The 20,449-nt window shown below is 36.0% G+C and overlaps 1 protein-coding gene across 3 annotated transcripts in view; it reads left to right on the top strand.

Moving 5' to 3' along the window:
- PSMD14 (proteasome 26S subunit, non-ATPase 14) overlaps positions 1-20,449 on the top strand; it is a 106,651-nt gene that overhangs the window by 82,080 nt on the left and 4,122 nt on the right. For all 3 annotated transcript variants that reach the window (XM_032286529.1, XM_032286531.1, XM_032286530.1), the window contains 2 exons: positions 2,578-2,652; positions 6,809-6,934. In XM_032286529.1, coding sequence (XP_032142420.1) covers positions 2,578-2,652; positions 6,809-6,934 — 201 coding nt within the window. The remainder of the gene's footprint in view (positions 1-2,577; positions 2,653-6,808; positions 6,935-20,449) is intronic.

Here is a 20,449-nt window from a genome sequence, read left to right on the forward strand (position 1 = left end):
ATGTATATATATATATATATATATATATACATTTTTAAAAAATGTTTAAGCACAAAGTCATTTAGCAAAAACTCTCCCTTCCTCTTTTGCCTTGTGCAACTCAGTTCTCCGCTATGGAGGGAACCACAAAACATTTTGTTTCTTTTCAGTTACTCTATTTATACATAGAAAGCTTCATTTTAGAGTGTGATTTAAAGGATATCAGATGCCACTGTATTGTTTTCAGTTTATCAATATAAAATAAGGCAAACAAATTTGTCTTTAGATCTAAGCATACTTTTTCAAGGAACATGAAACTTTGAAACTTTAAAAACTTACCAGGAACCTATGAATAGCTTATGTATAATTCATAAGTTGTGTGTTTTATAATGCACCTGCTTTTCCACAGCAGTGAGTGTATAGAGGTAAAAATCATAAGCTTTTATGAGCTTTTATCAGTTGGCCATGTGTAGTTCTACATGAACCCAAAAAGTACATGGCCGGTTGACTTATGATTTGGGATGAAGGCACTGGGGGCATACAGCAGGTAAATGAAATTGAAAGATTACTTGAGGATGCCATTTGATTTAAACTTACCTTTGTTTTATTATGGTTATACCTGCTGGTCTTTAATGCTGTCTATGTTAGTTGTACTACTTTTATCTAAATAATATAATTGAAAATCAAGTAGATAGTGCCTTCAGATACCAGTTGTATATTTCATTAGTACAGTTAATCTAAAAAATGTAGGGCCTAGTATCTGTGGGCCCATTAGCTGGCTTCTGTATGTATTGGCTACAGCAGTTACTAGCTTTATGATCACCATATAGAGTTGTGCAGTTAGTGAGTGCATTGCAGAAACGTGCTTGGTTGAGGGAGCTTCCAACTCAAGCTCCACTCTCTACAGCCAGACTATGTCTGCTTAGAAGACTGAGCACCTTTTTCTAATTCTCTACCAGGATGATTCACCTCCTAATGTGCATAAATATGAGCACAGATTAAAGGAAGCCCTGATCACTTCAGCTTTTTGATCTGTACAATATAGCATTTTTATGCACTGAAATTTAATTCATTGCTCCTGGTGATTATTGAAATGAATAAGGATTTAATATATACTCTTGGTACTTTACAATCAGTCACCGCTTTCTATGGAATTTCATAGCTCACTTTTATAACAGACATTGGTAAAGTAAGAATCTGTTAAAGTACTTATCTAAAATATTTCAATACTCAGTGGAGTGATTTTTGCTAGTGAAGCTTAAAAATTAACATAATGCTTTGTTTTCATCCTGATCCTTAAAGTACGTATACTTAATCCAAGAATTTCCTGACATGTATTGTAGTATAGTATGTTAGAAAGAACATAGGCTATGGAATCAGAATGACCTAGGTTCAGATCCCCATCTCAGCCTTATACTAGCTGTAAACTTGGACAAATTAATATTTGTGTCGTATTTTCTTTCTTTTTTTGGTCTTTTTTGTAGAGATGGGGTCTTGCTATGTTGTCCAGGCTGGTCTTGAACTCTTGGGCTTAAGTGATCCTCCTGCCTGAGCCTCCCAGAGTGCTGGGATTACAGGCTTGAGCCACTGGGCCTAGCCCTGCATTTTATTTTCATCTGTCAAAATACAAATTGAATTGGCCTACCTCACAGTATTGTGAAGATTAGAAGATGTAATGTGTAAAGCAGATACTAGGTGCTCATTAAATGTTCTCTTTAATGACCCCTTCTTCCGCTTTGTCTTTAGATTCCTGAGAGTTAACCCCAAAGTTCTTTTTGTTTTTATACTTGTTAAAAATATCCCTAAGATGTATTTCTGTACTTTCATGTTTTTCTAGGCTGCCAGAGGGTCCTTTAGGTCCACCAGAGTACTGCTGAACTTCATTTGAACACCTGATATTGTTATTAGAGTTAGATATGGGGGCAGTTGTGAATTGATTTCAGGATATCCAGGATTGTTGTTTCTTAATAAAGCTATGCCATTAGCTTAAGATTTTATTATGATTGGCCTATTCATCTCAAAGATAGAGTAAGGTGGAAAAAATTCTGGTTAGTGAGACTGCATGACACTGGATAAGAGCATGAGCTAGACAGACCCAGTAAAGACCAAAATCCACATTGTTTTGGAGACATTCATAACATAATTATTTGAATCAAGCAAAACTGAATTAAGAAAAGGGGAACTCCAGATTAATGTGGCTAAAGAAACAGTTGTGTTATTATGACCTTTTAGGATTTTCATTTGAAATACCAATGAGCCCCCTAGATATCATAAAATTAGATTTAATAAATTATGGATGATATAAAAACTTAGCTGATGATAAGATCAAACCTTATCTCTGACTGACCAAGGCTACTGAAATTTGTGCTCCTCCATATCATGCTTTGAAGAATGTATAACCCATTTCTTTAAACCTTAGTTTAAAATCTGTAGCTGAGAAAAATACTTTCATTTCATCTTGATTTACTTAAATTAAAATACCTTTAATAGAGGATGGTAAAGGTATTGTGTACAGAATATGTCAGTAGTTTCAAATGTTTTTATTTTCTTTGATGAAAAATATTAATTTGTCCTTTTTAAAATCATTTATCTATGTAGGCATTAATTCATGGACTAAACAGACATTATTACTCCATTACTATTAACTATCGGAAAAATGAACTGGAACAGAAGGTAAGTTTAAATTTTTATTTTATATGAGGAAAAAATATATTTCAAACCATTTAAACTATTACCTGGTTTGTGATTTAAATTAGAATTTTTGACCTCTTTCAATGTTTCCAAATACTGTTCCACTATTGATGAATTGCAGCATATTTTACCTTATTGGTAGGTGCTGAAGTGGGAGAGGAAGTAGGAAATAAATCAAACATTCCACTTTGGTTTTATGAAAATCATAAAAATACTTCTTTTAGTTCTGTGATTTTTCTGATTGATGTATCTTCTCCAATAAAAAGGCCTTTGTCATTAAATTAGTAAATATATTGCTCTGTGAATTTGAGAGGAATAACTTAAATTGCAGTTGTATAGTGCTGTTTGTTTGTTTGAAGAGATAGGGTCTTGCTCTGTCTCCCGGACTAGAGTGCAATGGTGTGATCATGGTGCACTGCAGCCTTGAACTTTTAGGCTCAGGGGATCCTCACTCTTCAGCCTCTGGAGTAGCTGGGACTGTAGGCATGCACCACCACACCTGGCTATTTTTTGGGTGGTGGGTGGGAGGTAGAAACAGAGACTTGTTTTCTTGCTTAGGTTGGTCGTGAACTCCTGTGCTCAAGTGATCCTCTCATTTCAGCTTCCTAAATCGGTGGGATTATTAGCATGAGCCAACCATTTCACCCAGCCTAGTGGTTTTAGAAAACATACCATGTTTACCCTAAGAAAACTAAACATGAGTCAAAGGGAAGCACTTATGGGATTTTCAGATAATTTGAACTAGATCCTTACCGTCTTTTATACCAGTTTTCAAGTTTGATTACTTTTTAACATTACCTAACATTTTGATGAATTAGCATTCTCGTTTGTTTCTACTATTTTAGGATTATTTCCAGTACAGTTTTTCTCTCAACTAATGCCAAGTATTTAACTTTGCCTGTTGTTTTTTGATATTTCAGTCTGACCCACTTTCTCCCTCTTTACTACTACAATTAGTCATCCACCTAATTAGTTTCTTGTATTTCTCTCTGGGAAACAGTTAAAAGCATTTTTTTTTTCAAAGAACACTGAGTTTACTATTGATTGATATCCAGTTACGTTTCAGTTATTGAGTCCACTCTTAAGTCTGAAAGTGATAAGTAATCAGTAGCAAATAAGATCATTCTATCTAGCCAAAACTGTTTCTCACCAAGGTGCATTAGAAGGAGATCCTGGTGCATGGCAACTGGCGGATGGAGTGAGGCGCGCTCTCCACATGTACCCTCTCTTTCAACTAATCTATACACTTGGGAGGAGGATGTGCAATATAAGATTTTTTTTTGAAGTAAGAATTCTAATTTTTTTTCCTAAGTTTGATAAACTGTGTTTTAAAAGGTCAGATCCACTCATAAACTCATCTGAAGGGCCCAGTGCTTCAGCATGTGATAAGTGAGGGGGTGGGGGACCATTTACCCCTTGGCCTGAGGGGATCCTATAAATCTCTCTTCCAGTTGCCTGCCTGTGTCCCACAGTTTACTTCTGCTGTGATAGATTTAGTTGATTGCTCTAAGTATATTTTTAACGCTTATTTTTAATTTTACATGGAATGAGCACAGACTATGAAAAATGGCACCACTCAGGTACAAACAGAAAATTCATTCAGAATATAAATGTTTTATCAGACTGATATTGGACACCCATCTATTTGGAAATGTCTGGCTAATTACATCAATTTTTTTCTTTCTCTTTTTTTGGGGAGTATCTCATAAACTTAGCCATTTTCCTTGGCATAAAAAGCAAATATATAAGCACTTACATAAATTAATTAATGTTATGTTTATGTTCTTAATAGCTCAGTTTAGCTGTTAAACTGCCTTCTTGATAACAAAAGCTCTGCCTTTACTCTTACCCGGACAACTTGTATACTTAACCCCAGGCCTTACCTGAGAGTCCCAAGGGTATCCTTGTCCAGATATGATAGGAATATCCTGCTGCTCCTTGGGAACTGTCTTTGTTTGCTTTTGAAATGGTAGGGAAATGCAGTTCTCAACACTTAATTATAGGTAGCTGTATAGCATAGGTAGTTGTAGCAGCACCCACATTTCCCAAAGATGTATTTTCTAGAACAGTATCAGTGGAGAAGCTAGGAAGCAATCAAAGAAACTGAAATCATCTGTGGAGGGTTTTCCTAATTTTTCTTGGCATAGTGTTCTTGCTCCTGGAGCCATAGTAAGGAAATGGGAGAAGAATTAGTGACCTTGGAGCCAAAGGGAGGGAATGGAGGAATTTTGTATCTTGAAAAGCCTTATAGGTGATTTTGACAGGCAGCTTATTTTCCACTATAACATAAAATTTGTACCACAAATAGCTGTAAATTTCTAAGCAAGTAGGGTCATTTTTCTTTTCTTCCTTTTTTTGGGGGTGGGGGGAGACGGAGTCTTGCTCTGTCACCCAGGCTGGAGTGCAGTGGCGTGATCTCGGCTCACTGCAACCTCTGCCTCCTGGTTTCAAGCAATTCTTCTGCCTCAGCCTCCTGAGTAGCTGGGACTACAAGTGTGTGTCACCATGCCCAGCTAATTTTTGTATTTTTAGTAGAGATGGGGTTTCACCATGTTGGCCAGGATGGTCTTGATCCCTTGACCATGGTCTTGATCTGTCTGCCTCAGCCTCCCAAAATGTTGGGAATATAGGCATGAGCCACCTTGCCCAGCAAATAGGGTCATTTTTCTAAACTAAACCAGCGTATACCTCCAAGTACTTGTCAGAGTCTCATGGCTCAGGGATCTCATTTAAAGTATAATGGTTCTATTGACAAAATAACAGTCATTTTGTAGCCATCATTTTTTTTTTAACTTTTTGCAATTTTGTGACTCATTCAAAGGGAAAAACTTCTTCCTTAATCATAGTCCTTAATTGAACAAAATTTCTAGGGTAGGACTTTAAGAAAAACTGTCTTAAAATAAAAACTTGAAACCTTAGGGAACATCTAAGAATACTTAGAATTGTAAGTCCAATTTGAGAAACATTGAACTAAGGTGCTTTAGTTTCATGATCACTAATATAGGGTCCAACCCTAATTTGCTGATGTGATTGCACACTAGATAATTTTTCTTGTTTTTGTAGTCTCACTCACTCTGTCACCCAGGCTGGAGTGTAGTGGCACAATCTCACCGCAACCCCTGTCTCCCAGGTCCAAGTGATTCTTCTGCCTCAGCCTCCCAAATAGCTGAGATTACAGGCGTGTGCCACCATGCCCAGCTGATTTCTGTGTTTTTAGTAGAGACGGGCTTTCACCATGTTGACCAGGCTGGTCTCGAATTCCTGACCTCAAGTGATTCTCCCGCCTCAACCTCCCAAACTGCTGGGATTATCGGCATGAGCCTGCCTAGCCTAGATAAATATTTTTTTCTCAGCTTCATGGCTTTTCATTCTAACAATAAAGAAGTTTTAAGTTTTTAATTATGGATGGAATATCAGAATTTGAAGGAAACTTTGAGATTACCTAATACAAACCCCTTACTTCACAGATCTCTAAACTGAGGCTCAGAAAAATTGACACAAGTTCATTTAGTACATGGGGCATTTATCTCCTTATCTTGGCATTTGCAATCGAGGCTATATGTACTTTGTATAAAATTAATATGAGTTTCATTCATTCATTCATCAGATATTTATTGAGTGTGTGCTATTATTAGATATTGTTCTAGAATCTAGATCTTGGTGATCTTGAAATGAATAGGGCAAAGTCCCTGCCTTTTTAATTTCCCTTTAGTGGGAGAGAAATGCAATAAACAAGTAAACAAAAATTTCAGGTCTTTATAATATAAGTGTTATACGAGTAATACAGCAGGTTAAGGGAAGAAAGATTTTTGTTTAAGGTAATGTGGTTTGACTATTTTAGGTGGTGGTGTTAGGGAAGGCATCTATCTGTAAGGAAGAGAGGAAGGTAAGTTATGCAAAGATGAGAATAGCCTTCTAGGTAGAAGAACAGCAAATGCAAAGCCCTTGGTGTTTGAGTACTCCTTTAGTTATATTAATATAAATATAGGCGCATTGTAGTTGGAGTTTATTTGAATTAATAAAGTTAAATTTAAACTCATTAAGTCAAAATGGTTTTTGTTTTTAAATTTTTTTCCTCTAGACACTGAAGGGGATGTCCTCAAAGCAGAAAAAGAATTAATTTTTCTTTATTTTTTAGATGTTGCTAAATTTGCATAAGAAGAGTTGGATGGAAGGTTTGACACTTCAGGATTACAGTGAACATTGTAAACATAATGAATCAGTGGTAAAAGAGATGTTGGAATTAGCCAAGAATTACAATAAGGTAAAAGTTACTTCTGCCATTTGTTCTTTATAATCTTGGGAATACATATGATTATATACCAAGCATTGTGTACATAATTAAAAAATAGAGACACCTTGGCCGGGCGCGGTGGCTCACGCCTATAATCCCAGTACTTTGGGAGGCCGAGACGGGTGGATCAAGGGGTCAAGAGATCGAGACCATCCTGGTCAACATGGTGAAACCCTGTCTCTACTAAAAATACAAAAATTAGCTGGGCATGGTGGCGCATGCCTGTAGTCTCAGCAACTCGGGAGGCTGAGGCAGGAGAATTGCTTGAACCCAGGAGACGGAGGTTGCAGTGAGCTGAGATCGTGCCATTACACTCCAGCCTGGGTAACAAGAGCGAAACTCCGTCTCAAAAAAAAAAAAAAATAGAGACACCTGTTTTGTAAATAAGATAGTAAATATTTGCTTTGCAGTTCATCTGGTCTGCAACTACTCACCCTTGCCTTTGTTGGGCAAAGGCAACCATATATAATATGTAAAGGAATGAATGTGTTTGCCTTGGATTAAAACAAGCAGCTAGCCAGATTTGTCCCACGGGCTATAGTTTGCCAACTCCTGTGTAGACCATGCAATACGGTTGTACATTTGAAATCTTCATTATTTAGGGTGTTTTTTTCTTGAAAGGGACAGGGAGTAAGGAGATATAGATAACAATTATCAGCACTTGCTGCTTGCTCTGTATAATGTATTTTATGAATGTTTCTATTTTTCATTTAATAATTATTTATTGAAAATCTAATGTGCCAGGCATATCACACATGTATACATATAGATTGCAACTCATTAATGTGTTGAAAACCTACAATTTGAAAAAACACATTTACACATTATGCAGTATTATATTAACAAATATTTATTGAACATCTCTTGTACGAGTTATAGTAGAAAACGGATCCTTGCTTTATTTATAGGAAAACAGGAACAGTTAGATAACCTTATAAATAACCAGGGCATTAGTTAAAAATCAGTCTATACCATAATACTTTCATATTCAGATTATGCACAGACCAGCTACATCATCATCACCTAGGATCTTGTTAGAAATGCAGACTTTCAGACCTACTGATTCAAAGTCTACAGTTTAACGAGATCTCCAGGAGATCTGAATACTCTTGAAGTTAGACATTAGAGAAACACTACCATAGAGACCATAGGAAGCCCTGTAGGAGTTCAGAGGCTCCAACTTTCAAGCTGGTCAAGACCCAGGTTGCTGTCTTACAGGAAAACAACATTCGAACTAGGCCTTAAAGCATCAGTAAGATTTGAACATAAAAAGAAATGTTACCCTAGGCAAAAAAAAACCATCACAGGCAAGGGCTAGGAGATAGAAAAGGCACAGAACAGATTCCGAAGTCCTACATCCAGAGGAAATGAAATCAGTATGTCGAAGAGATGTATGTATTCCCATGTTCATTGGAGCATTATTCATAGCATCCAAGATATGGAATCAACCTAAGTGTCAACAGACAAACACAATGTGGTGTATAGATATACATACGATGGAATACTAGTCAGCCATTAAAAAAAGGAAATTCTGTCATTTATGACAACATGGATGAACTTGGAGGACATTATGTTAAGTGAAATAAGCCAGGCATTGAAAACCAAGTACCACATCATCTCACTTATATGGAATCTAAACAAGTTGAACTCATAGAAGTAGGGAGTAGAATTGTGGTTACCAGGGATGTGAGGTTTGGGTGGAGCTGGGTGGGTTGGGAGGTGTTGGGGAGAAAAAAACGATACAGGACATGTTTAGGAAACAATATGCTTAGCTAGCATGCATAGTACATGAGGGTGAATAGTGGGGAATTAAGTTTTTGAAATCAAATAATAGCACTTGAGATATCAGGATAAGAGGTTTTTTTTTTTTCTTTTTTTTTTTGAGATGGAATCTCACTCTGTCACCCAGACTGGAGTGCAGTGGTGGTATGATCTCAGCTCACTGCATCATCCGTCTCCTGGGTTCAAGAGATTTTGCTGCCTCAGCCTCCTGAGTAGGTGGGATTACAGGCACCTGCTGCAATGCCCAGCTGATTTTTATATCTTTTAGTAGACATGGGGTTTCACCATGTTGGCCGTGGCTGGTCTCAAACTCCTGCCCTCAGGTGATCCACCCGCCTTGGCCTCCCAAAGTGCTGAGATTACAGGAGTGAGCCACCATGACTGGCCTAAGGTTATTTTTGATCAGAGGCACAATATGCCTAGAACCTGACTTAAGAAACAGAATTTCACTACAGTATAGAAGAAGGAATGCTGTAAGAGAAGATTTGAAATGGAGATTGTGTTTAAGAGGAGCTTGCTACTACCCAAACAAAAATTACAAAGAATCTGTATTATCATGTTAGCAGTTGAAATGGGGTATCAGTAGGCAAATAAATAAAGCATGGCACTGGTTGGATAGATGAATTGAAAGAAGGAGGAGGAATCAAAGAGGAATTGTAAGTTTCCTGCCTGGGTGACTAGTAGTATGGTGGTACCATTAGCATTTTCAATGTAGGTGTAAGTAGAAGGATTATTGAGGAAGGAGGTAAAGAGTTTATTTTAAAAGATGCAATTAGAAATGTGGGACTAGGAATTAATGGTAAGGGCTAGAACTCAAGATTTTAGGATCATAGTTAAGATTGTTGTTGGTTAGTATACCAAAACTTAGTATTTCTGTTTAAAAAAAAAATACATCTTAAATAACTTTTATCCAAGAGACAATGTATAAAATATACCACGTGTAGCAACAAGTCTTTTGAGAGAACTAAGCTTTAAAATAAAGTTGATGGGCCCATACAAATGAAGTCCCAGCCGAATTAGGTTTGGCTTTGAAAACTATGCCCTGATTAGAGTGTTTCAACTGGAAATCCTCGTTAGTGCTAGATTGTAGGGAAAATATTTCTTATCTTTCTAGTATATGTTTTCATGATGTGGATATTAGATAAAGAGAAATCCCTTACCATATTTTAAATAGTTAACCTTTTATAAGTACAAAAGTTATGACTGAAGTTATTATTCAGCAGACTGTAGGAATGGTTTTCATTTCTCTGTAACATTACACGTTTAAGTAAATTTGTATTGGTATCACTGCCAGGAAATAACCTATTTATGGTTACTGCTGCCCATCTACAGAAGTTTTTCCTATTTTACAGTTTTAAAAAATCTCTGTAGTACTCAAAAACTTGTAAGGTTTGGTTATAAAATGAAAACAATGTGTAAGCTGTGATATGAAAGAGTCCAAATTTGGGAATGTAATTCCCTCTGTGATTGAAAGAAATACGGTGGGTTTTTTTAGTAACACTTAAAATATAAAAAGAAAGGCCCATGCTACCAATTCTTCATAGTATTCTTTTTAATTGGTTGGTGTTTTAAGCTAAGGTAATTACTGTTGGATGCCAGTTAGGTCCTAAAGTAAAAGAAGGTTAGAAAATAATTAAATTCTTATGTCCCAAGTTTTCAGTTTCAAGTCTGAATTTCACAGAAATTCTGCTTGATTATTATTAGTCATTTGTTTTTTTCTAATTACTGAACCATAACACCCACAGTTCTGTTATTCCAAGTCTCCTAATTTATTCATGCCAAGATGCATCTGCTTTTTTTAAAAAAAAAATTTTTGATAATATTTGATTACATATTTGTAAATGAACGTGCAGGTGAAAAAAATGAATTGCGAAGAACCTTTTAAGAATAGCATAGAAATAAAAATTTGCCTTTTTTTTTTTTTTAAGCATGTAGCTCTATATATTCTGAGATGTGACAGTTTACTGTTCGTGTAGAAATACTGACCTACTTAGTTAGTAACCTGAAAGAAAGTTTGAATATTTTTATATAATTACATATGAAATATGTAAATATACAATTACTTTTGGCTTACTACAGTAGCTATACTAAATGGAGAAATCTCATTTTTTTGGTAGTACTATTATGATAAAAACAAAAGACATAAATATTGGGGAAAACATGTAAGATTATTATTATTTGCATATGATAGAATATGTTTGCAATCAAACATAGAAATCTAAGAGAATAAACTTAGAAAACTCTTAGAACTGTTTTAATGAAGAATTCTGTAGGTGGTAAACACAGTTACATAAACTGAAAACAGTTGAAAAATATAATAGGCAAATCAGTTCACAGTAGCATCTAGAATTATAAAATATGCAGGAATTAGCCATCACAAGAAATATAAATGTATAAGTGTATATGACTTACGGAAGAAAACGAAAACATTTGTAATAAATTAGGACATACCATGTTTCCAAATGGGAAGGCTAAGTATTTTAAAGCTGCTGTGAGCCTTCCCAAACATTACTATAATTCTAGTAAGAATATTAATATGGGGGCTGAGCGCGGTGAATCATGCCTGTAATCCTAGCACTTTGGGAGGTTGGGGCAGGCAGATCACAAGGTCAAGAGATTGAGACCATCCTGGCCAATATGGTGAAATCCCATCTCTACTAAAAACAGAAAAATTAGCTGGGTATGGTGGTACGCGTCCGTAGTCCCAGCTACTTGGGAGGCTGAGGCAGGAGAATTGCTTGAACCTAGGGAGGTGGAGGTTGCAGTGAGCCAAGATTGCGCCACTGCACTCCTGCCTGGCAACAGAGTGAGATTCTGTCTCAAAAAAAAAAGAAAGAAAATTAATGTGAGCTTTGAAAAATTTGATGTGACATTAAAGTTTATCTTCATAAAGTAACAACTAACATTTATTGTTTGTTATAAGTCAAAATGTGAGAAAATTTTGTACCTATAACACAGTAAGCTAGTACCCCAAAATACATAATATTCAAAGAATTCCTATAAAATATTTATTCTAATTTTGTTTTTCATTTCTGTAAATTATTGAGCAACAGGTGGTGTTTGGTTCCATGAATAAGTTATTTAATGGCGATTTGTGAGATTTTGGTGCACCCATCCCCTGAGCAGTATACACTGTAACCAATTTGTAGTCTTTGACTATAAAATATATTTTTAAAATAATACGTTGAGCAAAAGCTAAACCTCACTGAAGAAAAAGACAAATATATATAAGCGTGGAAAAGTTCTAACCTTTTTAAGTAGTCAAAAAAAAGTAAATATTTTTTTTCTTTTTAAATAAAAAAGAAGACAAGAAAGTAAAGTATATCTCCTATAAGAAAGAAAAAAAAAAGAAAAGCTTCTTAAACATAAAAGAATTTTTTAGGAAAATATACCACTAGTGGGAAAGTAATTGATATAACGTGTTTGGGGGCCATTTTTCAATTCTAAGTGCATATAACTCTTTAAATCAACATGTTCTTGTCAAAGGATTTACTATGAAAAGTAAATTTCACAAAAACTAACTTAGGGAAATATCTACAATCTGTTGTTAGATATATAAAATTAATTGTATAACAATGTTAAAATAATTCCTATCACATTCTCTTCTCACCCTTTTTCAAATGTATCTCTATCTTGCATATATGTCAACATATTGTGTTGGTAACAGTGTGTGAGGCAGGAGACTCTTAACTTACACTTTCTATTTTCCATTTTTGCATTAAACAAGTAATACTTATATCTAAGGTTGTGTTAGCTCAAAATAACAGTGGCTTGAAAAAGGTAGGAAGGTATGTCTCATATTTCAAGGCCAATATAAAACTTCAGAGACATTAGAGACCCAGGTTCCTTCTGTCTTTCTGCTCTACTTTCCTTGTATAGGCTTTCTTCCTTTAGGTCACCTCATGATTCACTGTGATTACAATAGCTTCAGCCATCTCATCTAAGTATCATGCAACAGGAAAAGAAGAAAGGGCAAAAGGGGGATAAATCAGTTTCCTTTCAGCGCTCCTGATTACAACTGACCCTTGAACTATATGGATTTGAACTGTATAGGGCCACTTATACATGGATTTTTCTCATAAATATATTAGAAATCTTTTTGGAGATGTACAACCATTTGAATAAATCCTCAGACAACCTGCATGGTCCAGAATTATTATTATTTTTAAAGACAAGGTCTCTGTCATTCAGGCTGGAGTGTAATAGCATGATCATGGTCACTGTAGCTTCCACCTCATGGGCTCAGGCAGTCCTCCTGCCTCAGCCCCACCGAGTAGCTGGGACTACAGGCATGTGCCACCATGCCTGGCTAATTTGTTGTAGAGATGGGGTTTCACTATGTTACTCAGGCTGGTCTTGAACTCCTGGGCTCCAGCAATCTGCCCGCCTTGGCCTCCCAAAGTGCTGAGATTATAGGCATGAGCTATAGCGCCTGGCAGCCCAGAAATATTGAAGAAAAAAAAAACAAAGGTATGTTATAAATGCATAAAATACAAGGGATACTCGTCTATTTTATCATTTACTACCATAAAATATACACTAATCTATTATAAAATAAAAATCTGTCAAAATATATGCATACAAACACAGATGTACATGGCACCACCATTCTCAGTTGAGACAGTTGAATTGCTTGATATGTACTATAGATTGAGGTCTACAGCTGCAGTTGCCTGCCATTTCAGACAGGCACTTCACTTTGCAAACAGATGATGTAAACTTATTGTATTGATAAGTATGGTACTGTAAATGTATTTTCTTTTCCCTACACTTTTTCTAATAACATATTCTTTTCTCTAGCTTACTTTATTGTAACAATATAGTATATAATGTATATAACATACAGCATATGTGTTAACTGTTTATATTATCAGTAAGGCTTTCAGTCAACAGTAGGGTATTAATAGTTAAGTTTGAGGAGAGTCAAAGTGGCATACAGATTTTCAACTGTGACAGGGGTTAGCACCCATAACCCTCATCCCCATTTGTTCAAGGGTCAGCCATATATCTCATTTGGCAGAATGTAGTTAAATGGACACAACTAGCTGCAAGAAAGTTATGTAATGTAGTCTTTTAGCTGGGATCATTGATACCTTTAGTAAAATCAGAGTTATGTTATAGAAGAAGAAGGGGAAGATGGGTATTAAGGTGACTAGCAGATTCTACCATAGAAATTTTTTCCAACAAGCTGAACCACAGTTTCTCTTATACACACACATACACACACAAACATGTGTGCACATAAATATATGATCTTTATTTTTCTCTCCATTTCATGTAATTACATTTTGAAATTGAGTTCTCTGTGAAATTTTTATGAAGCATCTATGTTGTTTAGGCCCATTTGATAAATCATGCATGTGAGATTATTATTACTATTCAGGATGTATCAGTGAAAAGTAATGATTTCCTTAATTGCCATGAATGTTTCTTTGAGGTCTTTGGAGATACATAGGACTGTGTTTAAGCCCCAGTTTCATTGCTTATTGCAGTATGGTATGGCTAGAGGCAAGTCAGCCTCTCTGCATTGTGTTTCCTTATCTCTAAAATGAGGTTAAAGATTGTAATATATGTGAAGCATCTGGTATGTGATAGGCATTTAATAAAATGATAGCCACAACCACTTCTGATGTTATTAATATCATTCTTGACTCCTCTTTCTTTTTCTCACAACTACTCAATCATTAAACCATTCTGACTAAATTATAGAGTTAATCTTTTTCTTTGCATTGCCAGTTCCATTGCCTTACCTCCTAATTGGTTTTCTTGCATCTCCATTCTTTCTCATTCAAGTCAATTTTCCATCCTGTAGAATGATCTTTCTAAAATGCATATGGGTCATGCATCCAAGAAAACTGTTTAAGAGAAATGACAACCTACAGAGTCGGAGAACGTTTTTTGCAAATCAGATATCTGATAAAGATCTAATATCTAGAAAATAGAAAGCCAGGTATGGTGGCACATGCTTGTAAGCCCAGCACTCTGGGATGCCAAGGCAGGAGAGGATCATCACTTGAGCCCAGGAGTTCAAGAACTGGGCAACACAGGGAGACCCTGTCTCTCTCTCTCCACACACACACACGCACACGCACACGCACACACATACGCACACACACACAAAATTAGCTGGGTGTGTGGTCTCAGCTACTCAGGATGCTGAGGTGGGAGGATCGCTTAGGCCCAGGAGTTCGAGGATGCAAAGAACCATGATCATACCACTGTACTTCAGCCTGGGCAACAGAGCACGGCTCCATCTCTTAAACAAAACAAAACAAAAATATAAAGAAAGTATAAAAGAATTAAAAATTGGAAAAAAATAGAAACTATAAGGAACTCTTGCAATGCAGCAACAAAAAGACAATCCAGTTCAAAATTAGGCAAGGACTCAGATAGAAATTTCCCAGAGAAGATATGCAAATGGTTCCAAATACATAAAAAATATGTTCAATCAATATTATTAGTCATAGGAAAATGCAAATCAAAATCACAATGGCTATAATTCAAAATAATGAAAAATAACAAATGTTGCCAAGGGTGTGAAGAAATTACTAGTGGAGATATAAAATGGTGCAGCCACTGTAAACAGTTTGGTGATTCCTTAGAAAGTTAAACATACAATTACTATATGACCCAGTAATTCTGCTCATAAGTATATACCCAAAAGAACTGAAAATGGGTATTCAGACAAAAAAATGTGTATATGAATGTTCATAGTAGCACTATCACATTGGCAAAAAGTGGAAACCACCCAAATGTCTATCAGTAGATAAGTGAATAAACAAATTCTGTTATATACATACAACATACTATTACTCAGTCATAAAAAGGAATGGAGTGATGATAAACATGCTACTACATGGATGGACCTCTAAAACATGGTAAGTGAAAGACGACAGATGCAAAAGGCTACATATTATATCATTCAATATATAAATAAAGTCTACAAATAAAAATATAAATATATAAATGGAATATATAAATTCATGTAACAAAAAACTAGACTAGGTAAATCCATAGAGACAAAAAACAGATGTGTGGTTGCCAGGGACTTGGGCAAGGTGGGAATAGGGAAGTAGCAGCTTAATGGGTACTAGGTTTTCCTTTGGAGTGATGAAACATTTTGGAATACAGGTGATTGGGACACTAAATGCGACTGAATTGTACACTTTAAAATAGTTTTATGTTATGTGAAATTTACCTCATTTGTAAAAATGCAGATTGGTTCATGTTACTACCTTGCTTTTAAAAAGCCTTTGATGACTGACTTCTCATTGCCTTAGAATGAGGTCCAGATCCCATTTGGCTCCTGCTTGCCTCTGTAGCTTTATCTCTTATCACTGTTATGTTGTTGAAATACTGCGTAATTTGTAGTTCTTCTAAATTATAATGCTTTTTCTTGCTTCCTGGCCTGAAACATTCCTTACCACTATATCCCCAGCCCAACTCTTTTTCATTCAGTTCTCAGCTTAACTCTTTCTCACTTTTGAGACCCTCACCATACCACCAAATGAGTGCTATTTACTCCTTCCTTATATACCAATAGAACTTTGATCTTCTATCATATGAATCACATTTTTTTTTTTTTTGGCAGTGGAGTCTTGCTCTGTCACCAGGCTGGAGTGCAGTGGCACAATCTTGGCTCACTGCAACTTCCGCCTCCCAGGTTCAAGTGATTCTCCCACCTCAACCTCCTGAGTAGCTGGGATTACAGGCACGTGTCACCATGCCCAGCTAATTTTTGTATTTTTAGTAAAGGCGGGGTTTTCACCATGTTGACCAGGATGGTCTCAATCTCTTGACCTCATGATCCACCCGCCTTGGCCTCCCAAAGTGCTGGGATTACAGGCGTTAGCCACCGTGCCCAGGCAAAAAAATTTTTTTTAAGAAACCAGGTCTTGCTCTGTTGCCCAGGCATGCTGCATGACACCATCATAGCCCACTACAGACTTGAACTCCTGAGTTGAAGCAGTCCTCTTGAGTACCTGGGACTGCAAGCACTCACCACTATACCTGGCTATTTTTTTTTTTTTTTTTAATTTAAGATAAAAAGTCTTGCTGTGTTTCCCAAGATGGTCTCAACCTCCTGGCCTCGAGATGCTCCCCCACTGAGCCTCCTGGTTAGCTGAGATTATCACAGTTGTGAGCCACTATGCCCAGTCTAATTATTACTTTTTAATTTCCTGGTTTTACAGCTAGTCTATAAGCTCTGTGAATTCAGGTATCATCTCATTTAACTCTAGTACACTGCCAGTTAAATGGTAAATACTCAATAAGAATTTGTTGAATGAATGAAATTATGCTATATTTATATTTTTCTACCAAAAATGTAACTTTATTAAATGGCCAATCATAAGCACTGTTAGTTATTAATATTAACATAAGCATCTAAAATTTAAAGAAATGCAATGTCCTCTAAAGGGCACCCTTTTTCTTAATCTTTAACTGTTCTCTGTCATGGCACACTTTGCTCCTCTCCTTTCCTGTGGCCAACTGGATAAAATATAACCTCCTACGTCGTTGATCACTTCCTTCAGCCTGCCTCCAGTGTTCTTGGAGGCATAACCGTTTCACGACAAGAGTACGGTGCTGATGACAATTTGCTGTTTCCAGCTTATTAAAAGAGATGACTGATTTATTTTCTTAGTGTACTGACACTTACATCTCTTTCAGTTATCTTCCTTGTCCTCGTGCCTTCACATCGTACCTTTGAACTTCTGAAGTCTCTTCTTTTTACTTCCATGGCCATACATTCCCATGGTTCTCCTGACTTTTTGGCAACTACACTCTGCTGCTTTTGCTAGCTAGCATTGCTGCCTTTGCTGTACCTTTGCTATGAGCATTTCCAAGATTCAACCCTTGCCTTTTTGCTCTTTATTCCTTGTGTTTAAAAGTCTGTTTTCATGGTTTAGCAATGCCAACAACTTTGAAATCTCTTCCTTTCCTCTCATTTGAAATGTATTCTCATCTCCACTGTTTGAGACCTTTCCACTTAATGTCATTACTTTAAATGCTGCTGTTCAATAGTAACAGTATTATCTACCCTGCTTTTTACTTTTTCATGACAGTTCCCTCTACCAACTTGGTTATAACTGACACTCATTTTTCTAGGTATCATGTAGACTTGAAACTTTGACTCTTCTCCCTATTCAGCCATTCTCCCATGGTTTTTTCTTTTCCCTGTTACTACTAAGTATCACATGATGTGCTCCTCCCTAATGCATTCTATTTTTTTATTTAAAAAATTTTTTTGCCCCCGCCCCTCCCACCGACCCTGTCTCTCTTTCCCCGGGTGATCCACAAGAAGAAGTTAGCTCCATTCAGTTAACCCTTATATCCCCATCATGCTTTGTATACACTACTTTTTTGTATGTTTCACACTGCATCATGATGTGAGACTTTGGGCCAGTAAATCCCAAATGTGAGCTCCTTGAGAGCAAGAAGAGTTTGAAAAATTCCTTTTATGTTAGAGATTTTGTTAGAATTAACAATATGAAGTTTAGATTAACTTCTTTATTGAGATGGTTTAAGGATTCAGCAAATTAATATTTGTAGACATGTCTAGTATTGATATTTAATTAGTGATGGTAGTAGAAAAACTAGTTTTAATGTCTTCATATATGTAATCTTTTTATACCTTCTCAACATTTTAATTCCTTCATGTTTGTTAATTTTGCTTTCTCAAGTATGTTTTATCAAAGCTATTTCTTTAAACTTATTATTAACCCCTGTAACCTGTAATGTTGTTTATATAGTCAATATCTTAAAAAATCATGAAAGAAGTAAAATACATTGTCTTGAAATCCACTAGCAGCTATTAATTGATTGCTTAATAGTGAAAAATTAGTATATGCCATTTTAGCAGTTTGTGCTGTTTTATGTAAAAATGGCCATAATGGTGATATTAAAAAGCACATATTTAAATGGGATCATGGCATGTTATAGTGTGAACAAAGTTAACATGTTAATGTGGGGAAAAGAAACCCAAGGAATAGTGAAAGAAGCTTAAGGTGGAATAAGAGACAGGGTGGCAATAGCAAAGGCTAAGGGAATAGAAGAGAAAACAGATGTTGGAGTAGCTCCAAGCATGTTCAGAAAGTCAACAACACAACAACAACAAAAAACAAAACAACAACAAAAGTCCATTGGAATTGGCCTCCTGAAGATCCTAAGAGTGTTAGCGAAGTGCCAAAGATCCCATCAATGTTTGTAAAAGGTAAATAAAGTGATGAAATTTGAGATACAGATTTTCCATATGAGAAACTTGACCATTTGCAGAAAAAAGAAGGAGGTTAATGGGTTTAGTAAAAGCCTTGGTGAGATAGGGGGTATATTGGAGGGGATTATGATCATATAACAGACCAAATTCCAAGGATTTCTTAGAACTGTGCAGACCGTGCATGATGGGATAGCCATCTGGGGGTCTTTGTTGATAAACTGTTAAAAACGTTTCTTGTGTGAATAGCCACAAACATTTTCAGTGCTTTTTTGTTGGTTGAGTAAACCGAAGAGCACGAATGCAAAAGCAAAATTTGATGCCAAATCACAGAAGTTGCCATAAACACAGAAGTTCCCTAGTGAGGACACTGCCTGTGCCTGAATTTCATTTGTTTCTGCTGCAACCATTTCTTACATTTTTCCTGGTGACTAGCCAGATTAAAACTGTGAATGAAGACAGACTGGTCTTGCCCAGATGGTAGATGAGATACAGGTAACTTGGGTAGATAGAGAAAATATTTAGGCATTTGATTTGGAATATCTTAGAATGGAAGAGATATGCTTACTCTTTTGTCATGGGGGTTTGCAACCTTAGTATATGCCTAAATCTACAGCTGCTCCTCATTTCCCAGATGGCATCTATGGCTGGGAGTACTTTTTACCATCTGCACTTCTCAAAGAGTTTGTGAACTCTCTCTTTTAATTATTGGGAATGGAAAAACTAATTGGTAAAGTGGGTAAATGATGTAAAAGATTTTTAAAATTTGAATTAGCGCTTTTTATACCTATTTAACTTTTTCAAATAAGATCAGTACTTCAAGTGCTTTTTGACCTTCATTGTTCATGTATATCTACCATCTTTGTTGTTTGCAATACTCCACAATACTCCCTAATAACTGTTTTGTACATGGATTAGTATTTTGAGCCAAATTCCAAAATTTTTGCCTCCTTCCAACAGTATAGTAAGTACTGTTGTTGGCATGTACAAAGAACAACTAACACTGAATGGGTATGGAGTCCAAACTTATGTGAATTGTTCCATTCATCTACATGCTTTTAAGTCAATAAAGTATAGTATCACAATTTGTGAAAGTAATTTAGAAAACCATACTCTTAATATGTTCTGTCAGTGTTTCCATTTATGTGAAACATTGAATAGTGGGGGAAGCAATTTCCCAGTTAGGAAATACTTTTATAACTGAAAATAATGGAATGACATCTGACTCTGAAAATGAGCATATTCTCTGTCTAGGGATTTCTAGATTTGGATGTTATTAACTTTACTTTTTCTTTTCGGTTTATGAGTCATAAATGCATTTCCTAATGATGTGTTGTAAATAAGTATCCTCTGATAATCAGTAGATACAATACTTACTATCTTTTCTCTTTAGGCAGGTTCTACTGGGGAAAATTCTCTAGATAGTTTGTCCATTTATAAAATTAGACACTTGCCATCTTTGCTCATTTTCAAGTTCTCTGTTTACAAAA

Source organism: Sapajus apella, unplaced genomic scaffold (assembly GCF_009761245.1).
Source record: "Sapajus apella isolate SASKATOON/1434 unplaced genomic scaffold, GSC_monkey_1.0 scaffold18, whole genome shotgun sequence".
In the NCBI taxonomy this organism is placed as follows: Eukaryota; Metazoa; Chordata; class Mammalia; order Primates; family Cebidae; genus Sapajus; species Sapajus apella.